Source organism: Melanotaenia boesemani, chromosome 11 (genome assembly GCF_017639745.1).
Source record: "Melanotaenia boesemani isolate fMelBoe1 chromosome 11, fMelBoe1.pri, whole genome shotgun sequence".
Taxonomy (NCBI): Eukaryota; Metazoa; Chordata; class Actinopteri; order Atheriniformes; family Melanotaeniidae; genus Melanotaenia; species Melanotaenia boesemani.
The window spans coordinates 30,656,449-30,684,325 of record NC_055692.1 but is presented as its reverse complement, the minus strand read 5'-3'; the positions used below and the strand labels follow the sequence as shown (position 1 = coordinate 30,684,325).

General features: G+C 37.3%; 1 protein-coding gene across 1 annotated transcript in view; it reads left to right on the top strand.

Moving 5' to 3' along the window:
* zmat4a (zinc finger, matrin-type 4a) overlaps positions 1 to 27,877 on the top strand; it is a 171,197-nt gene that overhangs the window by 6,972 nt on the left and 136,348 nt on the right. Inside the window, exon 2 of the mRNA XM_041999269.1 lies at positions 23,514 to 23,615. Coding sequence (XP_041855203.1) covers positions 23,514 to 23,615 — 102 coding nt within the window. The remainder of the gene's footprint in view (positions 1 to 23,513; positions 23,616 to 27,877) is intronic.

The window sequence follows — 27,877 nt, the reverse complement described above, 5'->3', positions numbered from 1 at the left end:
TGTGTCTTGTTCAGTGGTGGTCGTTTCTCAGCCTTCCTTACCTTGGCCATGTCCCTGAGTATTGCACACCTTGTGCTTCTTGGCACTCCAGTGATGTTGCAGCTCTGAAATATGGCAAAACTGGTGGCCAATGGCATCTTGGCAGCTTCACGCTTGATTTTCCTCAGTTCATGGGCAGTTATTTTGCACCTTGCTTTTTCAACACGCTTCTTGTGACCCTGTTGACTATTTTGAATGAAACGCTTGATTGTTCGATGATCACACCTCAAAAGCTTGGCAATTTTTAGAGTGCTGCATCCCTCTGCAAGACATCTCACTATTTTTGACTTTTCAGAGTCCGTCAAATCTCTTTTCTGACCCATTTTGCCAAAGGAATGGAAGTTGCCTAATAATTATGCACGCCTGATATAGGGTGCTGATGTCATTAGACCACACCCCTTCTCATTACAGAAATGCACATCACCTGATATGCTTAATTGGTAGTAGGCTTTCAAGCCTGTACCGGTTGGAGTAGAACAACATGCATAAAGAGGATGATGTGATCAAAATACTCATTTGCCTAATAATTCTGCACACACTGTATTTTAAACAGCCAAAACCCAAAAATAAAAAGGAAAAATTTTATTTATTTGGAATAATTAAAAAAAAAAAAAAATTAAAAAAATGAAACGATTGATGCTCAAATTTGTTACTGTGATTACCAATTGTCTTTATAAAGTGTAACCATCATTACCTTTATGCTTCGTTGTTGCCGTTCAGGCTCTGTGACTGCATAATTATCTGCGTAATTGGTTAACATTCAATTATCAATAAAATAATACTTCAGTTTGTTTTTCTTTTAGTATTTGCTAGTAATGCAGTGGCTTCCAAAATATCCTTATGCCAGTCAGCTTCCAAACATCATCATAAACCGATTTAATGGAGGGAAACAAAAAGCTTACTAATATCTTTTTGTTTTGGTGGACAGTTTTAAGAGGACAGTAGATGGCAAAGAGCTTCTTTTTCTCCCGCAGCACCAGTTCAACACATACTTATCATTCCAGACATGGTTGATGTGTTTTTACTCTGCAGCCTCCAGCATGATGAGAAAAAGAGTAATGCAGCATTTAACCAAGTAGGTCCTCCAAGCTCCATCTTCCTTTTCAAAAGCTGCATGATCCAATCGTCCTCTCCTAATATAAACTGGAAAAATGGCTCCATTTCGGCACCATTTTTAAAAGTTAACTGCGTCGCAAACTTGTACCCAAGATTTTGCACTTCTTTTTTTTTTATAAAAGGACTCAGCAAGGAAGCCTGATACTAAAATCTAACATTATAAGCAGCCTCAGATAATAAAACTTTGTCGACTTTCTTTAATTTTCTTGTGTCTCTTTAAGCCCTTGAGTCATCTGTTCTATTTTTGAAAACCTTCAAATGCGGAAAAAAAAAAACACTTCTCATCCCCTGTCTGCTGTCTGTAATTTGTGATGCCTATAAATAAGAGACTTTGAAGCTCAGTGCTTCCATGCCATCAATAATTGTTTGCTTTTGTAAAGTTTAAATTGGCCTGCTTCTCTGTTGCTTTCCATTTCCTACTTGCTGCACTTGTTTCCTGCTCTGTCTCTATTATTCCTCTCATAGAAGGTCAACTGAGACAAGTCTCTGGATTTTTATAAATAGCACACAGAGTAACAAAGCACTTCAGTAATTCGAGTCGAGCACTTTTATTTTCATGTAGAGTTGCTTTTAAAGAAAACGGCAAAACCAGCCACATCACAAAAAGGAAGGCGGGCTTTATCAAAACCGATGAATCTGATCTGATTTCACAGCAGCAGGCTGGCAAATAAACATCAAAGGGACAAGACTGCCTTGGAAAGAGATCTGTATCCTTACTGAGAGGAGAAAACAAGTCCTTGCATTTCTGGGTTGTGGTCATAATTAGAGCTATCATAACTAAATGATCCATATTTTTCAAAATTTTTAACCATTTTTGTCTGTGATGGCCGTTTGGCGTAAGTATTGGTAACAAAATAGTATTGAAATCGATAAAGCTCTGATTGAATTTCTGACATTGTGGCATTGATTATTACAACAAAATAGCTTTTAGTTAATCAGTGTATGAATCTGTACTGTTCATCTAATGAAGCCCTGCAAAGAATAAAGTCACGATAGTGAGGTTTCATCATCATGCAACAGGTTTGAGCTGGAATATTTTAGTTTTTGGCACACCTTTTAACAGATTATACAAGTTTGAATCCTTTGAATGGATTTTGTTCTCCCACTGGAGAGGATTAACATCTATGTGCTGGCCAATGGCCACAGCTACATGATGTTTTTTAATTCAGAATAATTATTCAGAATTACGTCATTCAGAATTAAAGTATTCTCCTACGTATTTACATTGAATTTATGTTTACATGGACAACACCTTTATTCAATTCTGCTTGGAAAGGGTTCTGATTGGACAGGCGGTGGACATAACATATTTACTTCCAATGAAAGAAAACAAACTCTAGTTTCTGCTTCTTTTCTTTTCGGTTACAACATGGAAGACCTCTTAATGAGAACCATTTTCACTTTGATTATGATTGTAGTTTTGAAGCAGCAGGTTGACACCACCATACTACTTCGCCTTGGTCAGCTGAGGAAGAGAAGGGAGGTAGAGTACCGTACCATCATTGCAACAGGACAAGGGAACGAGCATCCACAGAACAACCAGAATTAAAAGTGGAATGAACGTTTACATGATTGAGGAATTATTCAATTCTGATTTAAAATCAAAATAAACCAGCCACTTCGGGTTTAGGTTTAATTCCGAATGGCCATTTTCATTCGAAATTAGGTGTTTACAAGGTCATTTTAAAGAGGATTTAATTTTTATTCTGAATTAAAGGGGAATAAAACTCTCATGCAAACCTGGCCATTGTCACAGTTTCATTGTTGCCCTAAACAACTGCTCTGGCTGAGCACCAATCTGATCATGTTACTAAAGTGCCTGGCATTGCGCTTGCTAATGTTTTCTCTCAGCCGATGAGAGGATGCAGCCCAGGTCACACTGCATGGGAATGAGCCACTTAGCAGAAAGCGCAAAGTTAATGCTCATTGTTTTGACCTCAAGGCTTTGCATTGCATTTTGGCTGTCGTCCCAAAGCCAAAGCGGGATGAGAGATTATGAACGGTGAAGGAGGGGGGTGTTGTTTGAAAGTGGAATCTCTCTGCTGTGCAAGTGAGCAGTCTCACTCATATGATTTGGATTTTTTTTTTTTTTTCTGGTCCCAGGGCACCGGCTGGATGAAATGCTGCTGATGATAGAGGCAGGAGTAACTGTGGACGCCACCGGACAGGTCACAGCAAGCATGCGGAAGCCAGAAAAAGGCTTCCATACGATGACCTATTTTTTTAAATGTCTACTTTTTCTAAGCTGAATTTTACTCAGCTATGCTAATGATGAGCCCCAAAGTAATATATGACATAATCAACGCTAGTTAATTCCTTCAAATTTCCTCTCCTCAAAGATGGGCTGAAAAATGAGGCTGGAATGGTAGTTGGTCTTGTTTGAGTTTCATCTTTTTACCAGTGACATGTAAAACTGTAACGCTTCATCTTCAAATTCATGACTAATGAAAACTTCGAACTATCAAAAACTGAGGTACTTAGCTACAACAGCCATTTCATTACTGGTGGGAAATGGTCATGGTAGTATAACACCAGTAAAGTCTAATGGTAGGATGCTTTTTTAAATTTATTTATCTATTTTTTTGTTAGTTCATGTTAAGTTGACCAAGAGCTAGCGGTGTAATTATACATAAATTCAAAGATCTATCAGACAGTGTTGACTCAAATTAGAAATATTAATTAAACATTGATCTTGTAATAATTTGAGAATGAATGTGTGAAATTGTTTGTTTGTTTTGTTCTAAATGTTTTATTTGAACTTGATGAGAAAACATACCGATATCCAAATGTGTGTAACTATAAAATCAAACTGTACTTCTTTGGTTATTCGAAGTTGCAAAAATATTTGGTTTGAGACTCTTAATAGGACTAAACTTAATACTGTATCCTGATTAAGTATCTACAAATAAAAATCAATTATTTTCCTTTGACATGATGTGAACATTTTAAAGCTCAACATCCAGAACGTGGTACAGTATGTTTTTGTTAAAAGAACAGATTGTTTTCCATTTAAATGTCTGATTAAGCTCAGGATTAAAATCACATGTTGATTTTTTAAGATGCTTTTTGTGGTTTACTATGAACAGAAGTGATTGAGTTAAATTTGTCTAACATGGATCGTTGGCTCCTGAATCAAAATCGTGGCAGAATTTGTGATATTGGCAAACATCAAATTGCTTACCACTTAGCTGATACACGGAATTGTGATCAAACACTGTGCTAAGAACTGAATATCATTTCCAAGAGGCGGGACTTTTATGACACCGACACTTTTTTCTAAGCCACATTTTCAAAGAAAATCGATTCTCAGATACTAATCGATACTAAAATTTAGTATCTAGTTAGATATTCATATACATATATATATATATATATATATATATATATATATATATATTAGCAGGGGTATTAATACTTAAATGCTGCTGCTATTTCACAGAGAGGACCAGTCACCTCTACCCATTTTAAACAGGCACTGCAGCGGGCAGCTCTCTACCCTACAGAAGCTACTAGAAGGACCCATTGTTTTCAGTGTTACCAACTTAGCGACTTTGTTTTCAGACCTCTCTAGAGACACATTGTCAAAAAAGCGACCAGCGACAAATCTAGTGACTTTTTGTGGTGTTACTGGAGACTTTTGGAGACTGATGTGAAAGAACATATCGTTTACTCTTGTCAATAAGTAAACAATTGCACAGGCCCCTCCCCCGTCCAAAAGCACCCAGAAGAGGCTCAGCCTTACATGAGTAGACCGCCACAGGCTGATCCCGCCCTGGCTGAAAGTCAGGTACTAATGCTTATTAATGTAGACTGTAGACAAAAAACATTTAAATTTAATAATCAATCTACTTAAAACACTAGATTATCTTAACTAGTTTGATTATTTACTCGACCTGTAATCAGGCATTGTGAAGAAAATGACACTTATGTAAATAAGTACACTAACTAGTGGTTTAAGGTTTTCTAGTTTTCTATTTTTTGCACCACCGTGAGCAAAAAGTCTGAGAGACTATCCATGCAAGAGCTAATAGAGCTTAAAAACAATGCTTTTTTTTTTTTTTTACAATGTTAATGTCTTTTTTATATTGATATGTTTTATTGTATTGTTTGGAGTCTGTGATCATTTTGTGGTGTTCGGACTTTGATTTTTTAAAAAAGCTTTTACCCCCTCCATTGTGCACAGTCAGTGAAAAGTAGAAAGTTGATAAGCTTTTTGTAATGATTCTGATCAGGTCCGATCTACCTGGTCCATTTCAAAGCCAAGAGAAATGTTGAGCCAACAGGAAGTTGGTCATTACATCTCGGACTTGTTCTCAGCCGCAAGAGGACTGAGTGGATGTGCTCTGTGGGCCATAAAACAGAAAGTGGATGGACGCCTGCGGAAACCTGTTTATTGCCTTCATCATCCAGTGAACAACTTTCATTACAAAGAAATGCCCAATTTGAATGTTTCTGGTAATCGTGGCTGTAAGTTTTGTTTTACTGTAAGTATATACTTAGAGAATTTAAATTCTGACCCACAAACCTGGCAGTGATTACTAGTGTACTTTTTAAGTGTCTTGAAAAGTTGTTTTTATGCTGAATGTTATATTTTACCAGGCCTACAACACAATTCAGCAATTCAACAGATGGTGCATAGTTTTATTTCAAAGGCTGGTCCGTTATTTCTCAGGATTATACCAGTGTGACACATGTCTGCTGTTCTTGCCTTGCCTTTTGGTGACTTTCCACTCCACTGCTGACTGCTCTATGCTGGGTAAGAAGATTTTCATTTAAGCTGAACATCGGACCAGTGGAATAAGAATAAGCCTTGCAATAAAGGGATGAGGTAATCAACATTTAGACAGAGGTTGAAGTGATTACCACGGACACCTTGATGTAGGAGATTTGATCAGAATAGGATTATGTAGATGAAGAAAGATAAATACTAAAGTAAGGATGAATGCAAAATGGAGCTTTTTTTTAAATAATAAAAACAAGCATTCAGTTCAAGATCCAATTCACTTCAATGTAATTAGGTTTATATCATCCAATTAAGGACAGTCCTCTTAAGGTACTTTTAAAGATATAATCCAATTCTAATTGAAATTATTCTAAATTAGATTAATTTTTTTTATTTTTATCATCTTGAAATCTCTTTTTAAAGTGCAGCTGTGAATTAAACCAAGAAACTAGCTTCATCTGACCAGTTAACCTCCTTTTTTTAGGGGCCACATAAGATGCAGTTTAAACTCAAGTGGTTTGTACCAGTAAAATTGGTAATTGCACTAGTTCAAGAAAGTGAAAGTACATTATTGAGATGTTTAGATTTAATAAATTATCCTTTTAGAAAACAAATTATGATCAAAAGTTTCATTAAGATTTTGCCTTAGTTTATTTACATGTGCACTACTTACAAATCACAACAAAGCTACAAAGGCACAGAACATTTACCCACAGGTATCTTAAACTGAAAAAGACACTAATTCATAATATGATTAGACTAACTTGTCAAAAGCTCGAAGTTATTTTAATTTAAATGTACAAATGTGGATATTTCCACATATTTTAGTAATCATGATTACCTGAAGTGACTTGCCTCATGATACAAACTAAAGTCAGATCTATTAAGAAAGATAAATATAATAAGTTATCCCCCACCCTTGAAAATGTTTAATAATCAAATATAAAATAAGACAACCTCATATGGACAAATTAAAAATGTCTGTTATTGTTTTCTGTCATTTTCACATTTACCAAATTCATCCTGCAAGCCATATTGGACCTTTGGCCTGTCCAGTTTTGGCCCCCGGGCCATATGTTTAACACTGCTGGTCTAGTGTCTTACAAAGCTGTAGCTCTTTAAACGAGATAATCAACATGTCGAGGAGCAAAATTTTGATAGTGGCTGTCAAAAATTCTGAAGTAATAATGAAACCCTTAAATTTGATGGCAACCCTGTCTGAAACATCCAGTGTAAGGATTTTTTTTTCTTTTTATTTTTCATATGCTGCATAGTCACGTAAGAAGTTAGACAAGGATCATATTTAAAGCTGTGGCATGTGCTCTTAACTCTCCATGAGAATGGAGTGCTTAAGTGAAAGTACTTGCTTTTTCTATTTGTGGTTCAGGATTTCATCTCTTTCCAAACAGTGGTTAATTTTAGAAAGCAATAAAAATGACTAAAAATGAGTCCAGCAGAACACAGAAAAAGTAGCAGCCAAATAAATTTTTGAGCTTTACAGCTCAAAAAACCCCTTTGGGTGCACTACCCCTTTAAGAGCTGTTATTCCTTTATCTTTCCTCCAATTTGGATGAGAATACCTTCAAGTTAAGGCTGAGAGTTTGACAACATTGATTATTCAGCTGTGTCTTAAATATATTTTTGTAGACATTTAAAATAACAAAACTTGTGTCAGTGTCCAAATATAAATGGACCTATCACTGTATCATCAGAGAATCTTCTGGGGGATACACACATCCTACGTTTTAGGCACAATGCATTTTTAAAAGTTTGAGCAAACACTAGTTCTCAGGGTAAACAACACTTTTCTTTGTCATGCTGGAAATTATTTTCGCTGTGGAGGCATGGTATAAATATCCACAGTACCCTCATTTTTAACTTAAAGATTAAAGTTGGGAATTCTTCCAGCTGCAATTAATAAGTCACACTAACTCCTGCTTCCCCAAAACTGTCAAAGTTTTCAAGTGTAGAGAGGAAATGTGCAGACCATGAGCCCTTTTTATATAACAAAGCCTCATTATGACTTTTACTTCGCCAAGTTTTTCAGCAGGTCTTTGTGACAGTAGCACAAAGCCAAGGCTTCCTAGCACCTTATGTGTGGAGTAACTATGATTGAGTGCTACTCTTACTACTTGTAATACCACACATACTAACCAAATACTAATTCATGACCTACTGTTGCTGCTTGTGAAGTCATCATTCTCCATTAAGCTGGGCTGTACTTTATTGGTGAAAGCTTTATTCTGGGTACTGAGGGACAACCACTGCAGAAAAATTATGAATTATTTTTTAATTCAAGATTTTTTCTCTGAAGTAATTTAAAAAAAAAAATAAATACCATTTTTCTATAGAGGAAATTGTAGAGTAAGATGTAAATGAAAGTTCACTATGAAGAATTAAATATTTTACTAAACAAAACTCTAATATTGATGCAAGTGTCTTTTCTGTCCTAAATAGTTTAACAGATTGCTCGTTAGGATTTATAAAGACAGAATTAATAAGGATCAAACATTTGCAGTTATAAAGGTGAGGTCTGGCTTTATTGTTTGAAATACCGTGATTTCATAGAAAAAATACTTGTGAAGTACAACTTTGTACTTTGTACTTTTTTTTCCCAATTTTCTTTTGTATAAATATCATGAAAGTCATTAATAGTTCAAAGAGAAAGTTTGTTAAAGCAGGCTTTTAAACTGCCATTTGGAGGCTTCCAATCGCCACCTTCCAAAAGGCCTTCACCATCTTTGTCTCTTTATCTTATTTAGATAACAGGATGGAGCTAAAGAGCGATATTCAAAACCTTTTTTGACAAAAATATACTCTGTTCACTTAGTATGGACCTGGATGTCTGTACAAGTATGTCTCGATATACTCTTCTCCCTTTACCTTGGAGCTGAAAAGAAGCACTGCTGAACTTATGGCAGATTTTCACACTGAGGCACCCCCTAACAACGTCTAACTCGGCATCCATCTTGCATCCTACCTGTACTCTGAATTCTCTTCAGCCAGTAAATGTCAGTCTGTTGTTGACTCCTGTCTTACCTTTTGCTCTGTCAATTTCTTTCTTTTCTTTACATCCTGGTGTGTGACACAGTGCCAAAAAGCAAAACACAGCAATCACGTAATGTCCTGGGCTGGAAAAAACTTGTTGTGAAGTGCAGTTTCTCAGCCTCAGGATGCTGGAGAGCAATGACGTCTCCAGGAATGTCCAGGAATGTCAGTGTGCCATAAGAACAAGTTAAAGGTCAGGAAAGCTTTGTAGTGTTGCTTGAATGAGGGCTACATACTCTGCAGCAGGAGCAGGCAAGTTTGGGCCTTGAGAGTCACAGTTCTCCAAGTTGTAGATGTTTCCCTGTTTCAACACACCTGATTCAAATGAATGAGTCACAGAGCAGAACTTTAGAAGCTGCTGGACCTATTTAATTTGAATAAAGTGTTTTAGAACGTCTAAAACCTGCAGGACTGCAGATCCCCTACGCTAGAGGATGTACTACTGTTGTTCCTGCTCTAAAACTTACCGACATGCAAGTATGCAGAAGTTGAATTCAGTTCATGTCAACACACCTCAGATCAGAGCCACCCATTAGCTTATCTGCCTATATGTTGTACTGATCATCAGTATTTTATGATTTACATTGCATGCCTCATGTTTTCTAAACACATGCCGTCCAGCAGTGGCCAGTTCTGATCTCATTATGGACAAGACACGCAGGAGGTGACGTCGCTCCTTTTCCATTCATTTCCCATGGAACTTGTGCAAAGAGGTGAAAATCGCTGCCCTCCTCCAGCCAAGTGACAAGTAACTTTCATGCATGTGAAATGTTGTGCTTGTTCACGTAGACGTGCACACGGTGCCACACAAGAAAATAGAAAAAATGTTCAGTTTTTGTCGCTGGCACTACAACCAATCAGCTTCATTTACTGACCAATGGGAGCAGGTTAGACAGTGCAGTCTGCAAACACATTCAACATGGAAGAAAAGATCATTTTAGCTGTATTTGACTTTACAATACTTGACACAAAGATTATAGAGATGTAAATAAAAAGGCAGCCGTGTGGTGCCAGGGTGAATTTGTCCGAACGTAGTTTCTGGATTTATCTGGATTAGCCTTGAGAACCACCATCAAATGATGGAATGTACCCTGCTGTTACCCGTTTTGTAAACTCGGAAGAACCCAGCGTTTTCTTTCTCTTTTTTACAGTAAACAGCAAGATTTCTGTCAATTCATGCAAAACCTTCTGACTCTTCATACATCATACTTCGTCACGGACTGGTTTAAAAATGTCGAAAATTCCCCCCAACATCATTACCATTCCAGTTTCTTGGAGAAAGGCGATCTCAGAGCGCGATGAACGGCACTGCCGTTGTTTGTTGTGTCACGTGTGTTTGGTTTCACGAGGGTGGCGATGAGTTTCGCCTGTCGCTGTCATTCTCCCATGTGTCTTGCCCATTACATTAATGAAGAGCAGTAATGAACTCACAAGCAAAGAGACTTGCTGGTTATCACTAAAAGGTCAAGAGCATATGTATTTTGTTTCGTGTCCCCAGTGCCAGGCGGAGAAAGCGAGTGATGGCCTGTGTGGGACTGGCTCAACTCAAAGCGGACAATCACATTTTTGTCTGGTTACATGTTTGAAACTGTTTTTCCTGTTTAAACACACAAAGTTGCATTAGGAAATGTCGAGTGGCCAAGTCAGTCACCACTTTTAAACCCCGTTTAAGTTTTCACTTGCTGAAAAGGAGACTGGAGAACGACCCCAGTAACCCAGCCTCAAAAGACATGATATTCTTTGAAGGCTAGAAAAAAAATTCTCAAAGCTTCTAAATCTTTGCTTCTGTCAGGAGGTTGTGGACTTGACACTGTCTTTGCATAATATGACTAAACAGAAGAGCTTATAAATTAGTAGTAAAGGATTAAGAAAGGCTCTGCTTTAACATACTTACATAGAGCATGCTTCATGTTTAATGATTAAAATGCCACAATATGATATGTACATTTTCCACATTGCTCTGAAAGCTAGATAAGTCTGCAGTAAGAATATCACAGTTACGATAGTACCATTATTGTCAGAGAAAAAATCACAATATTTCAATGATCACAATTTCATGTCACTAAAAGTGTGTAAAGTCACATGAACACTCCTTATATGTTTTTAGGTTTTATTGAGCTATAAAGGTCCCACTGTGGTAAAATCACCTCTGCTTTGTAAATAATAAACGGTACAAATGAACTTGTTCTTTTCTCTCAGAGAAACAGATGGAAAGGGTACATACAGGACCTCTGGACTTAGACGGCTTCTTTCTGTAAAATACATTCTAAAAGTGTTATTGAACTTTTCTTTTTAACCTGAGTAGAGAATTTTGAAACAGATTGAAAAAAAGCATCTTGTTAGCTTTTGACTTCCAGCAGCCCTTTAACAGCATAGCTGCTATTAGAAACATAAATAATACTGGGAGCATGAAAATTAAGAAACAAAGCCATAAATCGGGACCATATTAAACTAAATTCAGTTTCTTCTACTGATCAATTTGTTAAATTAGCTCCCCTTTCCTCCTAATTCAGTAATGACCAGCTTTTTGTTGGAGTTTTAGGAGGACTGAATATCTGGAATGCTAACTAGATTTTGAAGAAGTGCTTTTCTGTCTTGATGTTTACTGTGAGGTCTCATTTGGATGACATTATCACAGAGGGAGGGTGGATGATAAAATATTAACCGTGCTGCTCTGTAATTAAACTCAAGCTTCTGACAACCTTAGAACAGTAAATAATTTCATGATGTGCTCATAGACCCGGATATGAAACAGGATAAAGACGAAGTCCTCAGGCGAAAGTTTAATGGCAGGTATGGAGGTAGAGGGGTGAATTAAACATACAGATGGAGGCTGGAAATTGTGCATTCTTAAATTATAACTAACACAAGACTCAATAAATTTATTCTATGATACCATATTGCTTTGCAAATAACGAGCCAAGATACTTAAGAACTAAGCCCATGTATTTTTAAGTTTTCTTCAGTATAACATTGGTTCACAGTAGTTGTATTATACTGTACGTACAGTCAGTTGCAAGAAAAAAATGGTTAAATTGAAATACTTTTGATGGTGTTACAACTGTAGTCCTGTTCTTCTGAAAGCTTTTCTTTTTTCCCTCCTTTGTAAACCTTGATTTCAGCTGTCACAGATTGAAGTGCCAAGGCTTCCACTTCAAACCACTGCCAGCTCTGGCTTTGGACATATCCCACTAGGAGTCCCCAAGTCAGACTCAGGACTCCCTGGAGAGATTATCATTACTGGCTCAGAGTCCCTCGTTGTAAGGGGGTGTATCATTATTTTTAATTAAGAGTTTATTTTTTTCAGTTTAAAGAAGGATTCTTGGTTTCTGCACTCAGATCTCCCTTAAAACTTTCCCATATTTAAAAAGCCCCTGTTTGTGCACACATACAGTATGCTCTACTCCACATCAAATATTATGTTTCTGCTCTCAGATTCATGGTTCCACATAAATGCTTTGTGCTCCAGTTTGAGGCTTTCTCCGGGAAGCAACTTCTCTCAGATTTTCACTCTGCATTTGCAGATTCATGTAAAATAATAGTTCAACTTTCCTCCAGTCAATAGAAATCTGGATATGACACTAAAGTAAAGCTCAGTTTTACTTCACAGTCCCCTCCTGATGATTACTAGTAAACTGAGCTTAGCAGATCACTAATTATTAAAATTAGACAGTAATGTCTTTAGTTTTTTTTGTGCTTTTGTTTTCTCAATGTTATAAAAACTGACATTTTACTAAATCTGACATGATATAAAAATGGATGTCTGTAAGAAATCTTTAAATATCACAAGATATTTATAAGATTATGAAGATAAAGAAGATATAACTTAGAATATGAAGAATATGCTTTGGCTGATGCTTTATATCAGCTGAATGAATTATTTTTGACACTATGAAAATGTTTATGACTCAACCTCCAAACATCCAGTGCATCACTTTCTTAGATTATTTAATTAATGTTTAACATTTTTGTTCTATTCCCATGGTGGTAAACCTGCTGGAAATGGTTTGTCATATCAATCAGTTCTTGGCAGAATTTACTGTAATGTCATACACAGTGCTGATTTACATTTCTCACGTACAGTCTCATCAATCAGCCTGATAAGCAGCGAAAGCACGTCTTTGAGTTGCTGGAGGCTGCTGTAGTGTAAAATAAACAGAAAATGATGAATAAACTAATAATTAAATTCACACTTGTACAATCAGAGCTCTGATTTTGTGAATCACTGGTACACTTTGTAAGGCTTCAGGATAGCCAGCATTGCTCCGTATTACTACAGAGCATCTGCAAAATACATTAATATTAAGTGTTCAGTGTCAGTGCTGGTTTTAAAAACGCTCTTTTTAGAATTTTCTAAAGCTCTGTGCTACATCTCTGATAGTTTATGGATTGTAGGAATAATTTGAGGCTGTTATATCACAAGAGTTTTAATGGGAGGAATCTACTGTCTGTGTGTGGGAACAGAGCAGTGTTTTAAATGAAATTAGCTAAGAATGTGGCAATATGTAGATAATCATTTTGTTCTGGTTCTAGGGGATTATTGATTCAGTGTAGGATAAAGATCAGTTGTGGTTGCCAGAAATGAGCGTTAGTGTTGTTGAGGTGTATCGTAGACGCAGACTTTTCTGGATGAGGGATTCAAGGTGAGATAGTGTGTGTTTGTTCTCGGCTGTTTGGTACACTTTATTTGTTCAGGTCAGAAGTAGAAATGTCACAATGACAGATTTTCGTGGTACAATTATTGCCAAAGAAATGCTCATGAGTTTACATTTATCACGATTATTATGCATTTATTAATTTCCCAACACTATAACTGTGTAAAATCACATGAACACTCCTTATTGGTCTTTAAGTTTTAATTATGATTGTCACAATTCATGCCATATCAAAAGTCTGAATTTGGCTTTATTGGCAAAAGAAGCAGATTTTGGGCATGCAGATGCCTTTTCACTAAAGATTCTGATAGTTTCCAAGCCTTACATTTACAATCTTATCGAGTGTCCAGAAACAAAGTTATCAAGGGCACTATCTTGTGAGAGAAGCTGACATTGGGTACAAATAAACAGAATGCAAAAAAAACAAACAAACCAAAAACACTTTGTCCTTCTTATTTATAAAAATTCTGACATTTTTCAAACCTTACATTTAAAATGGTTGCAGGATAACCCATGTGATATATCAAGTCATTTTGCACGTGATGTATCAAATATTGTTTGCATTACAAACAATACAGTTCAGACATGATTTTTTTTATGGATGATATTGCAGAATCTTTACGATTTAATAATCACGGCATTTAATACTGTGATTAATTGTGAAACAAAGTAATTGTGACATCCCCTGAGACCTGCAGTCCTGCAGGTTTTAAATGTTTCCCTGGTCTAACACACCATTTACAAATGAAATGGATCCAACAGCTTATCAAGTTCTGCTCAGTGACTCATTCATCTGAATCAGGTGTTGAAACAGGGCAAAAAGCCTTAACCTGCAAGTAGCCTAAAGGCAAAGGCAAATTTATTTGTATAGCACATTTCATGTGCAAGACAATTCGAAGTGCTTTACATAAATCATTACAGCAGGGTGCAGAAAGCAATACAAGTGCATTAGAAAATAAAATAAAATAAAAAATAAATAAATAAATAAAGATTAAAAGAAGTGCAATTAATGAAATAAAAGCAGAAGGAATATGCTGAAATAAAATAAATAAAATGCAAGAAATAAAGTTAAAGACAATAGTAAAACATGATTCCAGCTTAAAAGAACAGATGTAGATTTTGACTTCTAAATAAAACCTATTGAAATGCAGCAGAGAACAGGTGGGTCTTCAACCTGGGTTTAAATAAACTGAGCCTACCCCTGGTTTAAGTGAGACCTTTGTGGCTTTTTAGGGGTGGGACTCAATCAAAAATTAATCAAATTAATTACAGGCATTGTAATTAATTAATCTTGATTAATCACATTTTAATCGCATAACAATATTTGCCCCAAAAAACAACATTTTTTATTTTATTTAGATGGATTTTACTGGACGTCTAATTCGAATAATAGACACAGACATTAATATTGTAAACTCAAGCACTAGTAACGTCTGGAAGATGCATTTAATTTGCATTTCAATGCTCCCAAAAGCAGAAAAAGAAATATTGCTTGCCCAAAATGAAAAGGCCTAAAGTTAAAGTGTCATTTTAAGTACTCAACACTGGTTCAAAAGGCCCAATATCCTTCAGGTCTCCGATGTCTCTCTGGTGCAACACACACATAATTCAAATAAACAGCTCATCAGCAGACTTGTGCAGAGCTTGTCAAAGAGCTGTTTAATTTGAGGACCAGGATTGGGGACCTCTGCTTTAACTAGCAGCTTTTAATTTTTTAAATGGTTTCGTCCACACTCTTTATTAACAGCCATTGATATCTCACGGTACTCCAGAGCGGGATCAGCCAGCAGCAGCTTTGTATGTTTCATTTTTGGTCTGGTCATGGAGCAGTTGGGCTGCAACTAATGACTATTCTGATGGTCTGTTAGTCACCAACTGTTAAAACTACTAGTCGACCAATCGGATTATGTATCACATAATTATTAAATGGATTTTATATCAGGTTTGAAATCTTGCATAAGGTTGTTATGTAAGTTCGATGTGCCTCGTCTTTAAATGTTCGAGGGTTGCAGACGTACTTCTGTGGTACGCAAGGTCCACTTTACAAATCTTACATGTATTTAATTTATTTTGTAAGTTAAACGTGAAGTTATTTCAAACTTTTGACGTCCTCTGCCGCCGTTTTATTCCCCGGTCGGCCGCCGTATTCTTCCCCTGGCGGACTTTATTGCACATGTGCAACTTTCAGCAGAGATAAGAAAAGAAGACGATGTCTCACGCTGTATTTTTTTTTTTTTATTATTATTATTTATTTATCTTTTGCCGACAATAGTCGATGGGTAAATTAGTTGTCGACTATTTTTATTGTCGACTGTTGTCGACGACGTTGACTAATCGTTGCAGCCCTAGGAGCAGAGGTGAATGCCTCCTGCTCTGACCGCAGCTGTGAGCGTGCATTGAGAAGTAGTAAACGTGCTTTCACATCAGTTTTCAAAAGTCTCTAATATTACCAGAAAAAGTCACTAGATTTGTTTCGTCTTTGAAACAGTCACTAGATGGGTCTGAAAACGCACTAAATAAAGCTCCAAAGTAGTTAAATTGGCAACACTGATTTAGCCGAGCTCTGGTATGTGTCTCGTTATTCGGTGTACTGGAAACCGTGCACTGACAAATGTGCTGTTTAGTACGCAAACTGCAATAAATGTGTTATTTTTTAGATTTTTTTTTTGTTTGTTTTTTTTTAGGGGGGGCGTTAATTAATCATAATTAACATATTAAAGTCCCTTAGTCTCTCTCTCTCTTTTTTTTTTTTTGGTCATGATTGATGCTTGTATTGAAGAATTGACATTGAGTTGCGTCATGGTTTGATAGTTCTGTTACATTTTTATTTCAGTTCTCAAAGTTATTTGAAAATATCTGGATGAAAAAAAACTTTTTTTCTCCATTTAAAGCCAAAGTTCATTTATAGACGGCATTGCTTTGGGTTTGACACTGATGGGGCTGGCTGTGGTGAAATCATATTTAAGATATCGCCTTCTTTGCTAGTCACTCTATGCATTATGTCTTTCATGTTAGATTACCATCTTCCTCCAAACCAACAGCAATCGGTGCCATTTTTCTACATGAAAAATTACCCTAAACGGTTAAATCATATTCGGCCATCAAAAACAGATGAGGAGGGGCAGTGTTGGTGTCCTCCCCCCTGTGGAACAAATTCATGGTTAATTTTGTGAAATATCAAATGGGTCCTCCGGCGGCCATCCTCATAAAAGTGGTTTCACTTTCAGGAATAAGTGGTTTTTGGTGGATTTTGTTAACAAAGCCCTCCTCTGCATCTCTCGCTGAAATAATGACAAATTCAAATTTTTAAAATGGAACTTTGTTTCTGGACACCTGATGATTAAAATTCAAAATGTAAGGCTGGAAAACTATTGGAAGCTTCATAAATAACAAAAGTGAAGTGCATTGGGTGAATTCAGTTCACCTGTGTAACAAATCACCCAGTAACAGCTCAAAATCTGCTTCTCACAAAGATAATGCTGAATTTGGACACCCAGTTTGGAAAAGGTTACTCTACAGTACCAGCTTCCAGTATGGCTGAATGGTTTTAATGGGCTACATGTGATAACTTTATTAAACCAACATTAAAACCAACTGACTTATGTTTATCTTTGATATGTTGAATTAAAGTTCTGACTTTTCATCTAGAGATAAATCATTCAGACTTTACCTCAGACTTCGGAGCATATATTCGAGTGTCCCTAAGAAATAACTAACAGCAGCATCTGTCATAGTATAAATTTGTCACAAGTGCATAATCGGCTACCTTCCAAAGTAATCATGTTTCCACTGGCCATATCAACATAAATATGTGTTTTTATTTTAGTTCCCAAAATGTGATCTGAGTCTGTTGGTGTGATGGCAGTGATGCAAAACAAGACTTACACATTAAATGTGTGTTGCTTCAAACTGCTAGTGGTATCAAATTATAGTTAATGTTGTGACAGCAGATGTGTCCCCTTGGAGCTGGTCAACAGAATTTGTTGTCTTGGCTGCCCTCAGTTAAAAGGGCACGTACCGGAAAGGGCAATGCGAGTCCAGCTTGTCTGCATGGGCATTCGTCCAGTTTCCTGACTTAACTCTCTCTCTAACGAATCACAGCTGACCTTTCATTGCTGCAACATCTGCTTAGACACTCGCTGCTGTGACCCCCTCCTTCTATCCAACTGCCCCACCAATCTCTGCCGTGGGCTTCCAGCTCTGCACGGCTGATTTGCTGGTGATAGTTAAAGATGAACGGTAAACAGTGTTTTGTTTGAGGAACACATGGGCTTCCTGCTATCTCAAAGCAAGGTATTCTGCATTGTTCTCCCTACGATTTTTCCGTCCTGCATTTTTTCATTACCAAAGATGACTTTTGTAATGAGCTCATGATGCTGTCCTGAAATACTTTAGCTGGAATGATGCTGATAGCAGTTGCTCCAAAAACAAATTGATGACTGAATTGTGTAGAAACCTCCCTGTTGGTTTGTGATTTCAATGCCTCCCCTTATCCAATTACAGTTGGAGAAAATTAATATTTTTCTCATTTGGAGGAGAGTCAGCCTCTTGCAATTATAACCGTGTATCCGACACAAAAATCCATTAGCATAATGAATTGATCACCAAGGAGAGGCGCATGTTAATTTAGTGAACAGCCACTGCTCTTTGGAGAGCAGTACTTTACACCCGGCAAGACTTTAAGTGCTTCCTCTCTTGTGCTGCAGAGACATTAACACACTCAGGGACAAGTCCTGATGAGGAGTAGCGGGTTAAAGGTTAATCAGTCACTTTTCGCAAGAAAGATTTTAAATTGCAGCAACATTGCCAGGAAGTCACAGCACATCCAGCAAAAGAAAAAAGGAACTAGCATGCCAGTTTTAGACTGCAGGTTTGCTAAATTTATATATTTTGAAGAAGCTCAAAATATTGTAATAAATGTTGTATAATATAAATATAAACTCATCAGGGTTTTAACCACCAACACATTATAGTTTTATACAGTATGTGTAGCATAGAGACTTGTCATTTGCTTAAATTGTGCTTCAGGTCAGCCAGACTTTCTTTTCATCTTCTGAAGTGGACCTGATCTTGGTCTTAATGAAATGCATTTGATTAATTGATCTATGAAAACAGACATCTTGGCAGTTTGCAGTAGTGGAGCATTCAGGTGTATATTAACTCATTGCCAAGAGAGAAAGAGAATGTTGCTGTCCATCAATGTGCGAAGGTTTATGAGTCCATCATCCTACATTGAGAAATATTATTTATATGTGGAAAACATTCAAGACAGCTGCCAATCTTGTGGACTTCCCAATAATTTAACCCTATTCATAAATTATTGCTGTTATATTAGATAGTCATTAAAAGAAAGTACACACTCGTTCATTTAGAAGGTTTTATGAGGAAATTAGGACATAAAAATGGTCTGATCTTTACTATGACTTGAAATAAGGTAAAAAGAATCTAAAGCTTGCCAAACAAATTTTCTATTCTTTCCCTGAATGGGTTCCAAAGTCATTCAGGTTTTTGTCAAAACAAATAATGATATTGGTCTTGTTCATTTGAGGTCAGATAAATATTAACTTTATATGAGTACAAACCAGGTGATTGTAATTATTATTTTCTTTTTTTAAAGCAGCACTACTGAACTCACCATTTACAGATTTTCACACTTTGGCACCCCCTGTCAAAAGCTTATTCTGCACCCATTTTGCATCTTTTCTTTTCTCTAAACTCTGTCCAGCCAGTAAAAGTCAGTCTGATGTTGAATCTTGTGCTCGTTTCCTTCGGTGATTTCCTCCTACATTTCTTTGCAGAATCAGTCATAGTGTATGTTCAAAACAGCCAGTGTGTTGATTTCCAGCTGCTAGCACGTGACAAAATGCTATAAAGCAAAATGCTGCCGGAAAGTGATGCTCTGGGATGGAAAAAAAAAAAGTCCTAAAGTTCGGTTAGTCAGCCTTGAGATGCAGCAGGTCAATGATGGCTTCAGGAATCTGTAATGAATTTTATGAATGAATTGAATGATTAATATTATGGTTAAGCTTATATGTTACACAAAACATGGTGGGACAGTTAAATTGCATGGTTTTGGCATCTGTATTCTTATGTGTTACAATTCCTGTAATTCCTTGTCAGCTGGAGACATCTCACAATTAACAGCTAGAGATTTTAACACAGCTAAATTTTGACAACTGTATTGTTTATGTTTTTATTTCTCATTGTGGGCTCATAACTTCACCTTAAACTGAGAGGAAAATGCAGAGTGAACACTGAAAAGAATTAGCAATGAAACCTCACTGCAGCTGTGGAATAAAGGCTGAGATCAAAGCTGATTTTCTCACATTTCTGTCTCGCTTTATTTATTTATTTATTTCCCAGGCTGCTGCTGATGCTTCAGAATTTAGGGTAATTAATCATTTATTTCCAGCATCTGTGCACCCATGCTAAAACAGGGAGTGGGTCCACCACAGACACAAGCTGATAGGACTCTCAAAGGCTTGCAGTTATGCTGTCTTGGAGAATCTGAACAGGAAACGACGCTACTCACCACTGATTATGGGACTGGGGAAAGGAGCGACATCACTGATTTATTTATCTTGTTCCTCTTTCCGAGCCACTTGTCTACAGGCATCCCTATCCTTGAGATGTTTTAACCCTGTCCCATCAGCCTGGGTGTGGCCTCTGGGCTTGCAGGATACCAGAAAGCAGAAGGGCAGCAGCTCAGAGACAGAGTGCTTCCTGCTGGAAATGAATGCAAAGGCTGTACGTACCATGTCATTAAGGAAGTGACAAAATGTCAAATTTCTTAAACTCTCAAATTTTCCCAGTATCAGTGGTATCCACTGTGATCATGAGCTGTGGGTAGCGACCGAAAGAACGAGACAGCGACTACAAGCCATCGAAATGAGTTTTCTCCGCAGGGTGGCTGGGCTCTCCCTTAGAGATAGGGTAAAAAGCTTGGTCATCAGGGAGGGGCTCAGAGTAGATTCACTGCTCCTCGGCATAGAGAGGAGCCAGATGAGGTGGCTCGGGCATGTGTAGGACGCCTCCTGGACGCACACCTCCCTGGTGAGGTGTTCCAGGCACGTCCCACCAGGAGGTGGTTTATAAATGTTTCCAAAACTAAGAAACTTAGTGATACCAATGCATTATAACTAAAATATTTGTGATTATAAATTTATCATAGAGTATTAGATAATTTTGTTAGTATTACAATTGCATTGAGGGCCCTTCTGGGCCCCTGTCAATCATGGGCCCCTAGAATCCTTCCCCTTTTCAGCGCCCCAGCCCTGGGGAAGCTGCCCCCGTGACCCAACCCTGGATATGTGGTAGAAAATGGATGGATGGCAGTGGTATCTATTATTTACTGTATCTGTAGCTTTCTAGGGCTAAAATCTTTGTGTTGGTCTTGGTCCTAATCCACAGAATTTATCATTTTTTACTCATGACCAGATGAAACAGTCTACATATCTGACAGGTTTTTGAAGTTGCAGTATTTAATATATTTAACAGCACAGGGTCTTCCTTGTAAACCTTTCAGTGTATCAATAAAAAATGGAGGCAATTTAAAATTTCAGGAATCAGGATCTGTAATCCCCAACCCTCCATATTTCTGCAAAACAGTTATTATTTACTGTAAAAAAAAGTTTTAGGCTATCTGTCCATCCATCCATTTTATATACTTAGTCTAATACAGGGTTGTAGGGAAGCTGGAGTCTATCCCAGTAATTAACAGGTGAGAGGCAGGTTACACCCTGAACTGATCGCCAGTGCATCACAGGGCCAACATAGAGACAAACAACTGCTCAAACTCACATTCACAGCCAGAATTTAGAGGGACCAATCAACCTAACATGCATGTCTTTGGAATGTGGGAGGAAGCCAGAGTACCCAGAAAAAACACAGCATACAGGGAGAATGTCCCACATGTTCTCTAGAAGGCCATGTTGGAACCTCTCCTAGCCAAAGCTCGAACGTAAGGCTGCAGTGCTAACCACCAGACCACTGTGCAGCCTACTATGAGAAGAAACAAACAGTTTGCACAGTTTAAGCAAGCTTGAAAGTCAGTATTTAGTTTTAGTTTTATTCTTCAATGCATGCTTATAATTCTTGTTTCTTGTAATATCTTGTAGTAGCCTTTGGAAAAACTTTTTCAGGTTTCTTGAAGTAGTTTCCAAATTTCTTTCGATTTTGCTGCCTTTTGTTCTGTTTTCTGTCAAGATGATCCCACACTGCTTCACTAATGTTGCGTTCTGGGCTCTGGGGAAGATTTATCATTCTAAAAACCTGTTGCCACTGATTCCCAGTCCGGTTCTAGTCTCTTTCTTAAGTATGGCCTTTTGGCAGCCACGCTTGCATGGAGACCATTTCTGATTAGGTTTTAGTGAACAGTAGACTGATCACCTGAAAGTCCAGATGCATCTTTTATGTCCTGCATTTGGTCTTTTCTGGATTTTTCCTACTTCTGAAAGCAACACTACTGAACTAAGGTGCACCAAAGGTGCCAAAGGGCAGATTTTTGCACTTTGGTTCCTCCTAACGACAGCTAATTTGGCATCCATATTGCTTTCTACCTCCTCTCTGAGCTCTCTCCAACCAGTAAGTCTGTCTGATACTAACTCTTGTCTTGTCCTTTCCTCTGTTCCTTTTTCTCTTTCCTTTCCAAATGGGTTGATATCCAGTTGCTGGTGTGTAGCACGGTGCTGTGAAGCAAAACATAGCTGTCACATGGTGCCCCAGGCTGAACAAAAAACGTTGTGAAGTGCAGTTTCTCAGTCATGGGACACTGCAGGGCAACAACAGCTCCATGAATGTGTATAATGAATGTCAGTATTCCATAAAAAAAAACAGGTTAGGAACACAGTTTTAGGGTTTAAAACTTTGAGATACTGTTTATCTGCTCTAGATAGTTTTTTTTAGACCTCCTACTTCATTCTTATTCATAGATAAGTGTTAATTGGCTTCATAAACAACAACAAAAACATCAAGGTTCAGGTTCAAAAACTGTACTGAAAATTAGTGAAAAAGCAGCTAATGTCCTAACATGACCTTAAGAAAGTCCGGAGAACCCCGGCTCAACTCGAGTTTAATGGTTACAATGAAGTCTTGCTGCTTGGAAGGAAAATATGAAGAAAAAATGATGTCTTAAAACATTTGCACGGTACTGCACTTGTATATGAAGAAACCACAGTAAAACTGAGAAGTTAATTTCTTTTGATTTTTTTATTTCTCACTTCCAGTAAATGTATTTGAAACAAGTTGGGCATTTTTTTCCTTTTAATACACGCATGACCTCCGTTCCCATCTGTCCTGCTGCTCCTAATGAAGATGTGCCTGAGTAATGAGAAGAAGTTGAGCCTGACTGCCTCCAAATATGAAATGCGAGCCCCTAATGGAAGCTGGGCTAAATTAGTAATAGAAAGCAGAGACGGCTCTGCTGTGGGAATGAAAGCTTTTTGTTGCCCTTTTGAATTGCCTTTCACGCCAACACTCCCCCCAAATGATCCTCATTTGTTTCAAAGAATTTGAGGAAAAGCTGCCACCAAAGTCTTATTCATTTATTATCCTAAAATCTAATTTTAGCATTGTGCTTCAAGTCTTAGCGGGACATTTAGCATTAAATAGTTTTTCTGACTCATTGCTTGCAAAAGCTGCTTAGTATCTGTCACTAACTCTCTAAATGTTTGAGGTAATGAAATATTTATCAATAGGGATGCAAATTTGAAACAAGATTGTTTACTTGCTGTGATACATCTTGGTTGGTTTGCCTCAGCTCCCTGCAGACCTGCAAAGCAAAGCTGCATGATAGTGACAAGATAAAACAGCCTTTTGCGGGGACAGCATGTTAACACATTATCGACACAGCATCTGAATCTCTTTCAAATGACAGTTTTCTGGGTTTGTAACCGTGTGTGTGTGTGTGTGTGTGTGTGTGTTTGTCTTTTCAGATGAAGTCAACAGAAGTGGACCAAGGGCTTTTCACAGACAGCTACTGCAAAGTGTGCAGCGCTCAGCTCATCTCGGAGTCCCAGAGGGTTGCCCATTATGAGGTGAAGACGCCCCCAAACATTACATCACCAGAGTCTGACACTATGCTGCTTCTGTGGAGTTCATAAAATCTCAGAATCACACTGCTTTAGCTTCCTCCAGAGACACAAAGCCGATCTATACACCTGAACTCTGCAGCTGTCAGGAAAGGCACATCACATCTGAGCTTAATTCACTTGTTTTTTTTTTGTTTTTTTTTTTTGCCTCAGCTGAAAACAAACCTGAAAATGAAAATTAAAGAAATAATTACAGGTAATATTGAACTCTTGGCTGCACTTTGCCCAAACTCAGATTTTATGCAGTGTTTCTGCTTTATTTCTACAGTCCAAATATTATAAGTTGCCATGATGTTTTCGCATCAGTATTAAATAAATAGTTTACATCATAATTACAGGGAACAAAGAAAGACCCTGCTGAAAAACATGTTTGTCTTCAAAGCATTTTAAAATGGAACCAGACTTTCAGATCTCTCTGTATTTGTGTTGCAAATTAAGAAAATGTGTGTTCACAGGCTGCATACAGCTAAACCAGCAGTTTTAAAAAAACAAACTATGAAAGATTGATCATAAATGTTAAATTCGCTCAGAAATTCATTAATAAGTTCCAAAATATTTCCCACTTTAGGCATATATATATATATATATATATATATATATATATATATATATATATATATATATATATATATAAAGCTCATTAGAACTTCAAAACTATTTTTGTCCTATATCCTGTATTTCTATTAATATATTTTCTGTTTTTAACTGCAAAAACTTTCATTTCTAAATTAGATTTATCCAAAGCAGCACCCTTTGTGACAAAAGAAATCCAATTAAATGCAAAACTGACTTAAAATGTATATATGTTTAAAAGAATAAAGGAAAGCCTGGCTGTTTGGGAGACAAATCTGAAGAATGTGGAGTCTCAGGACGTTTGTACTAAATATGTTTAATTTATTTTTAGTTTGTCAAAAGTTTGTGTAACATAAGTCAACTTTTTTGTTCTTTTTTGAGTTTCTTAACAAGTCAAACTCCTGCAGGGCACGGTGCTCATTGTGCTGCTGTGGGGTGCTATTTAAAGTAGCCCTGACTTTCTATGGGTAACAGGAGAACTGTTTTGTTTGGCGTTGCAGGAGACAGGAAGAATTGGCTGCACTGATGCAAATCAAATATTAATTTTGTTATTGTGCTTTGAATGCTTAATACAGAACTTGGCTTTTTGCCTCCTGGAAAACATGGATTGTTTAGATTCTCTTTCAGGATAGTTAAGGTTTAATTTATCATGACATGTTTGGGTCATGACTATGAGAGGAGATGTTAAAAAGTTAGTGGAAAAGAAAAAAGAATAGAAATCTTGACATCAGATATGGCTGCTTTGCTCTGAAGATGAGGGTTTTCTGTTTTGTTTGATGAAATTTGTTCATTCTGTACTTTGCTTGAGTAGTAAGTAACCACTAATCTGCAGTTTAACTCTTTTAAACAAAACATGTTCAGTATTCTCTAAGTGGGCTGTCTCAGCTGAATGCTAACCAGTGGTTAGATTGTTAACTGACACTGTCATGGCCTGTGGATTTAGTTGTTTGAGTTAGTCTTGGTTCTTCCCTTTGTAGATTTCTTATTCTGGTTTGCTTTGTATTCTAGTTAGCTTTTAATTTCTGTTTTATTTAGTACTGGCTTTCCATTTTTGTGCTCTGTTGTGTTTACTTCCTGCTTCCCTTTCACAAATAATCCTTGTTCATTAGTCCATCAGCGTGTCGTCTTCCTGGTTTTTATTTGTTCTCTGCCAGATCATAAATATTTCCCACACTGTCGCTGTTATCTTCAGTCTGTCAGACAACTAACCAGCCAGTTTATCAGTCTGTCCGCCCATCCATCCACTGCCTTTGCCTATATTTTTGTTTTTGTTAAATCAAGTTTAGTTCTGGTTCATCCTGTCAGTGCAGCATCTTTTGTTTACTCTTGAATAAAATATGAATTTCCATGTTCAGCTGCCCGCTGCTTTGTAGTCCTGTGTTTGGGCCCTTCTTCCTTACGTCAGTTTCACATGGATTGTGACAGAAAGACAGATGGGACTTGACTTGCATCTCATTGTGTGATAATTCAACACAATGGAAGCAGACTATCTTTAATTAAAAGAACATTTTTAAATAAACAGAGGTTAAAGGTCTCTTTGTGCCTTAGGCAGAGTGCTGGCAACAGTGTGTTGTTTTCCTTGACTGTGTAGGCTCCCTTCCATCTGTTAAGTTATCATCATAACCTACAGGTGGTGGGGGTGGGGCAGCATTATGAAGTAACAGAGCTGTCAGTTACGATGTGTACACAAGCACACTTCTTTGCATATTCATTTAAAGTTGTGCATAAATAAAGACTGTAAATTATTTTATGAGTTAAATCACACAGAATGTTTAGTGTGTATTTTGTCTGTGAGAATATGATCTAAAACGTTATAACTTTAAACTTTACAAACACCAAGTGTGATTTATCATCTCTTATTATAAATTTACAAACCAACAGCTGTGGGATGACTGTCAGAAATTAGTCACAGTGGTCACAGACATTATTTATGGAGTAGGATATAAATTCATTCCACAAACCACACGTGTCTAAAGTCTGTTTAAGTCAATGGCACCAAAATGGTGGACAGAGAAACAAATACCAACATGGAGAGAAATCAGGTAACACTAAATAAATCCTAAATCTATATAAAAGTTGGTAAGTTTCTTATAATAATAGGCTAATCTTCCTGAAACATTTGGCTTCAGGATCTGACATCAAGTTAATTTTTATCTCATACTTGCCACACATTCACACTGATACTGTTTAGTCCTCTTTAAATGAACCCTGATCCACTTCAACTGATAGTGCAGTTTGCTTGGCATAGTGTGAAAGGTCATTGGCACTCTGGCGCGGACGAAAGAAGCAAACGCTGGCCCACTTGAAAACCGGGGATCTCGGTTCACTTGCAAGTAAAATCCTGGTGTGTTTTCCTTGCAGTGTGAAATCAAACAGACCATCCAGTGAACCAAAGAGAGGAAGTGGACATATTGTAGTGCAACACATTCAATATCTTGCTCCCACTCCTGTTACTCATACTGGACAGATTCTTGTGTAAACTGTATTAGGTTTAAACACGAAGGGGAAAAAAGAAAATTTTTTACTGCACAATTTTATTGTTCCTCTTCTGTTTGAGATAAATGAGCTGTTTTTGGTCCTGGCTAATTGATGGGCTGGATTTTCTTCCTCACCTTGGTCAGTGGTTGTTTCATTGAATATCATCCCCAGCGAGCAGTTGTTGTAACTGTCTGATGTTGTCAAATGGTAAATGGTCTGTACTTATATAGCGCTATTATTTTATCATGTCTTGATAAAATTTTCACTGACAGTGCTGATCTTGCCATTTTTGAAGTGGTAAAGAACAAACATTTGGTTTTGTCTGCGTTTAAAACAAGTTGCAGATGACAGAGTTGTTCTTGTAGTGTATCAAATGCAAGTTGTAAATACTGATAGTCCTCAGCAGGAGTGGGTACTGTGCAGTAAATGACAGTGTCATCAGCGTAGAAATTAAAGGTTGAATTTGGAATATTCTGTCCAAGAATATTTATGTAAATAGGGAATAATAATGGGCCCAGCACCGAACCTTGACGTACATTCGTTTTTACTTGCAATACTTCCATGGATGAATCCTCAATCTGAACAGCCAGGTTTATGTTTGTGAGGTAATTGGCAAACCATCCAACTGCTTACTGAGAAAAGCCAATAGCTAAAAGACGTTTGATTAAAGTAATATGATCAACAGTTTCAAGTGTCTTTGAAAACTCAATAAAAAGGGACAAATAGCGCTGCTTCTTGTCATGACCTTCATGGCAGCAGTAACAGTGCTGGGGTTCTTGCAAAAACCTGACTAAAATTGTGACAGAATAAAGTTGGTGGCCAGAAAAAACTTTTACTTGTTCATTGATCAGGGATTAAAGCACTTTTGCCAGAACAGAGAGTTTAGAGATATGTCTGTAATTATTAAAAATACTAGGGTCACCTCCTTTTAGGAGGGGGATTATAAGGGCAGATTTCCAGTCCAAGGGGATTTAATTTGAAATCAAAGTGAGGTAAGAAATGCGACATACTGGTCCAGCTAATTTCAGCTGCTCGCTTTAGAAAGAGCAGCTCTAAATTATTGGAGCCATCTGGTTTTCTAGGATTAAGGTCTTTTAGAGCCCACGTGACCTGTGTTTTGGTAAAGGAAGTAAAATCAAAAACCTGAGTAATTCCAA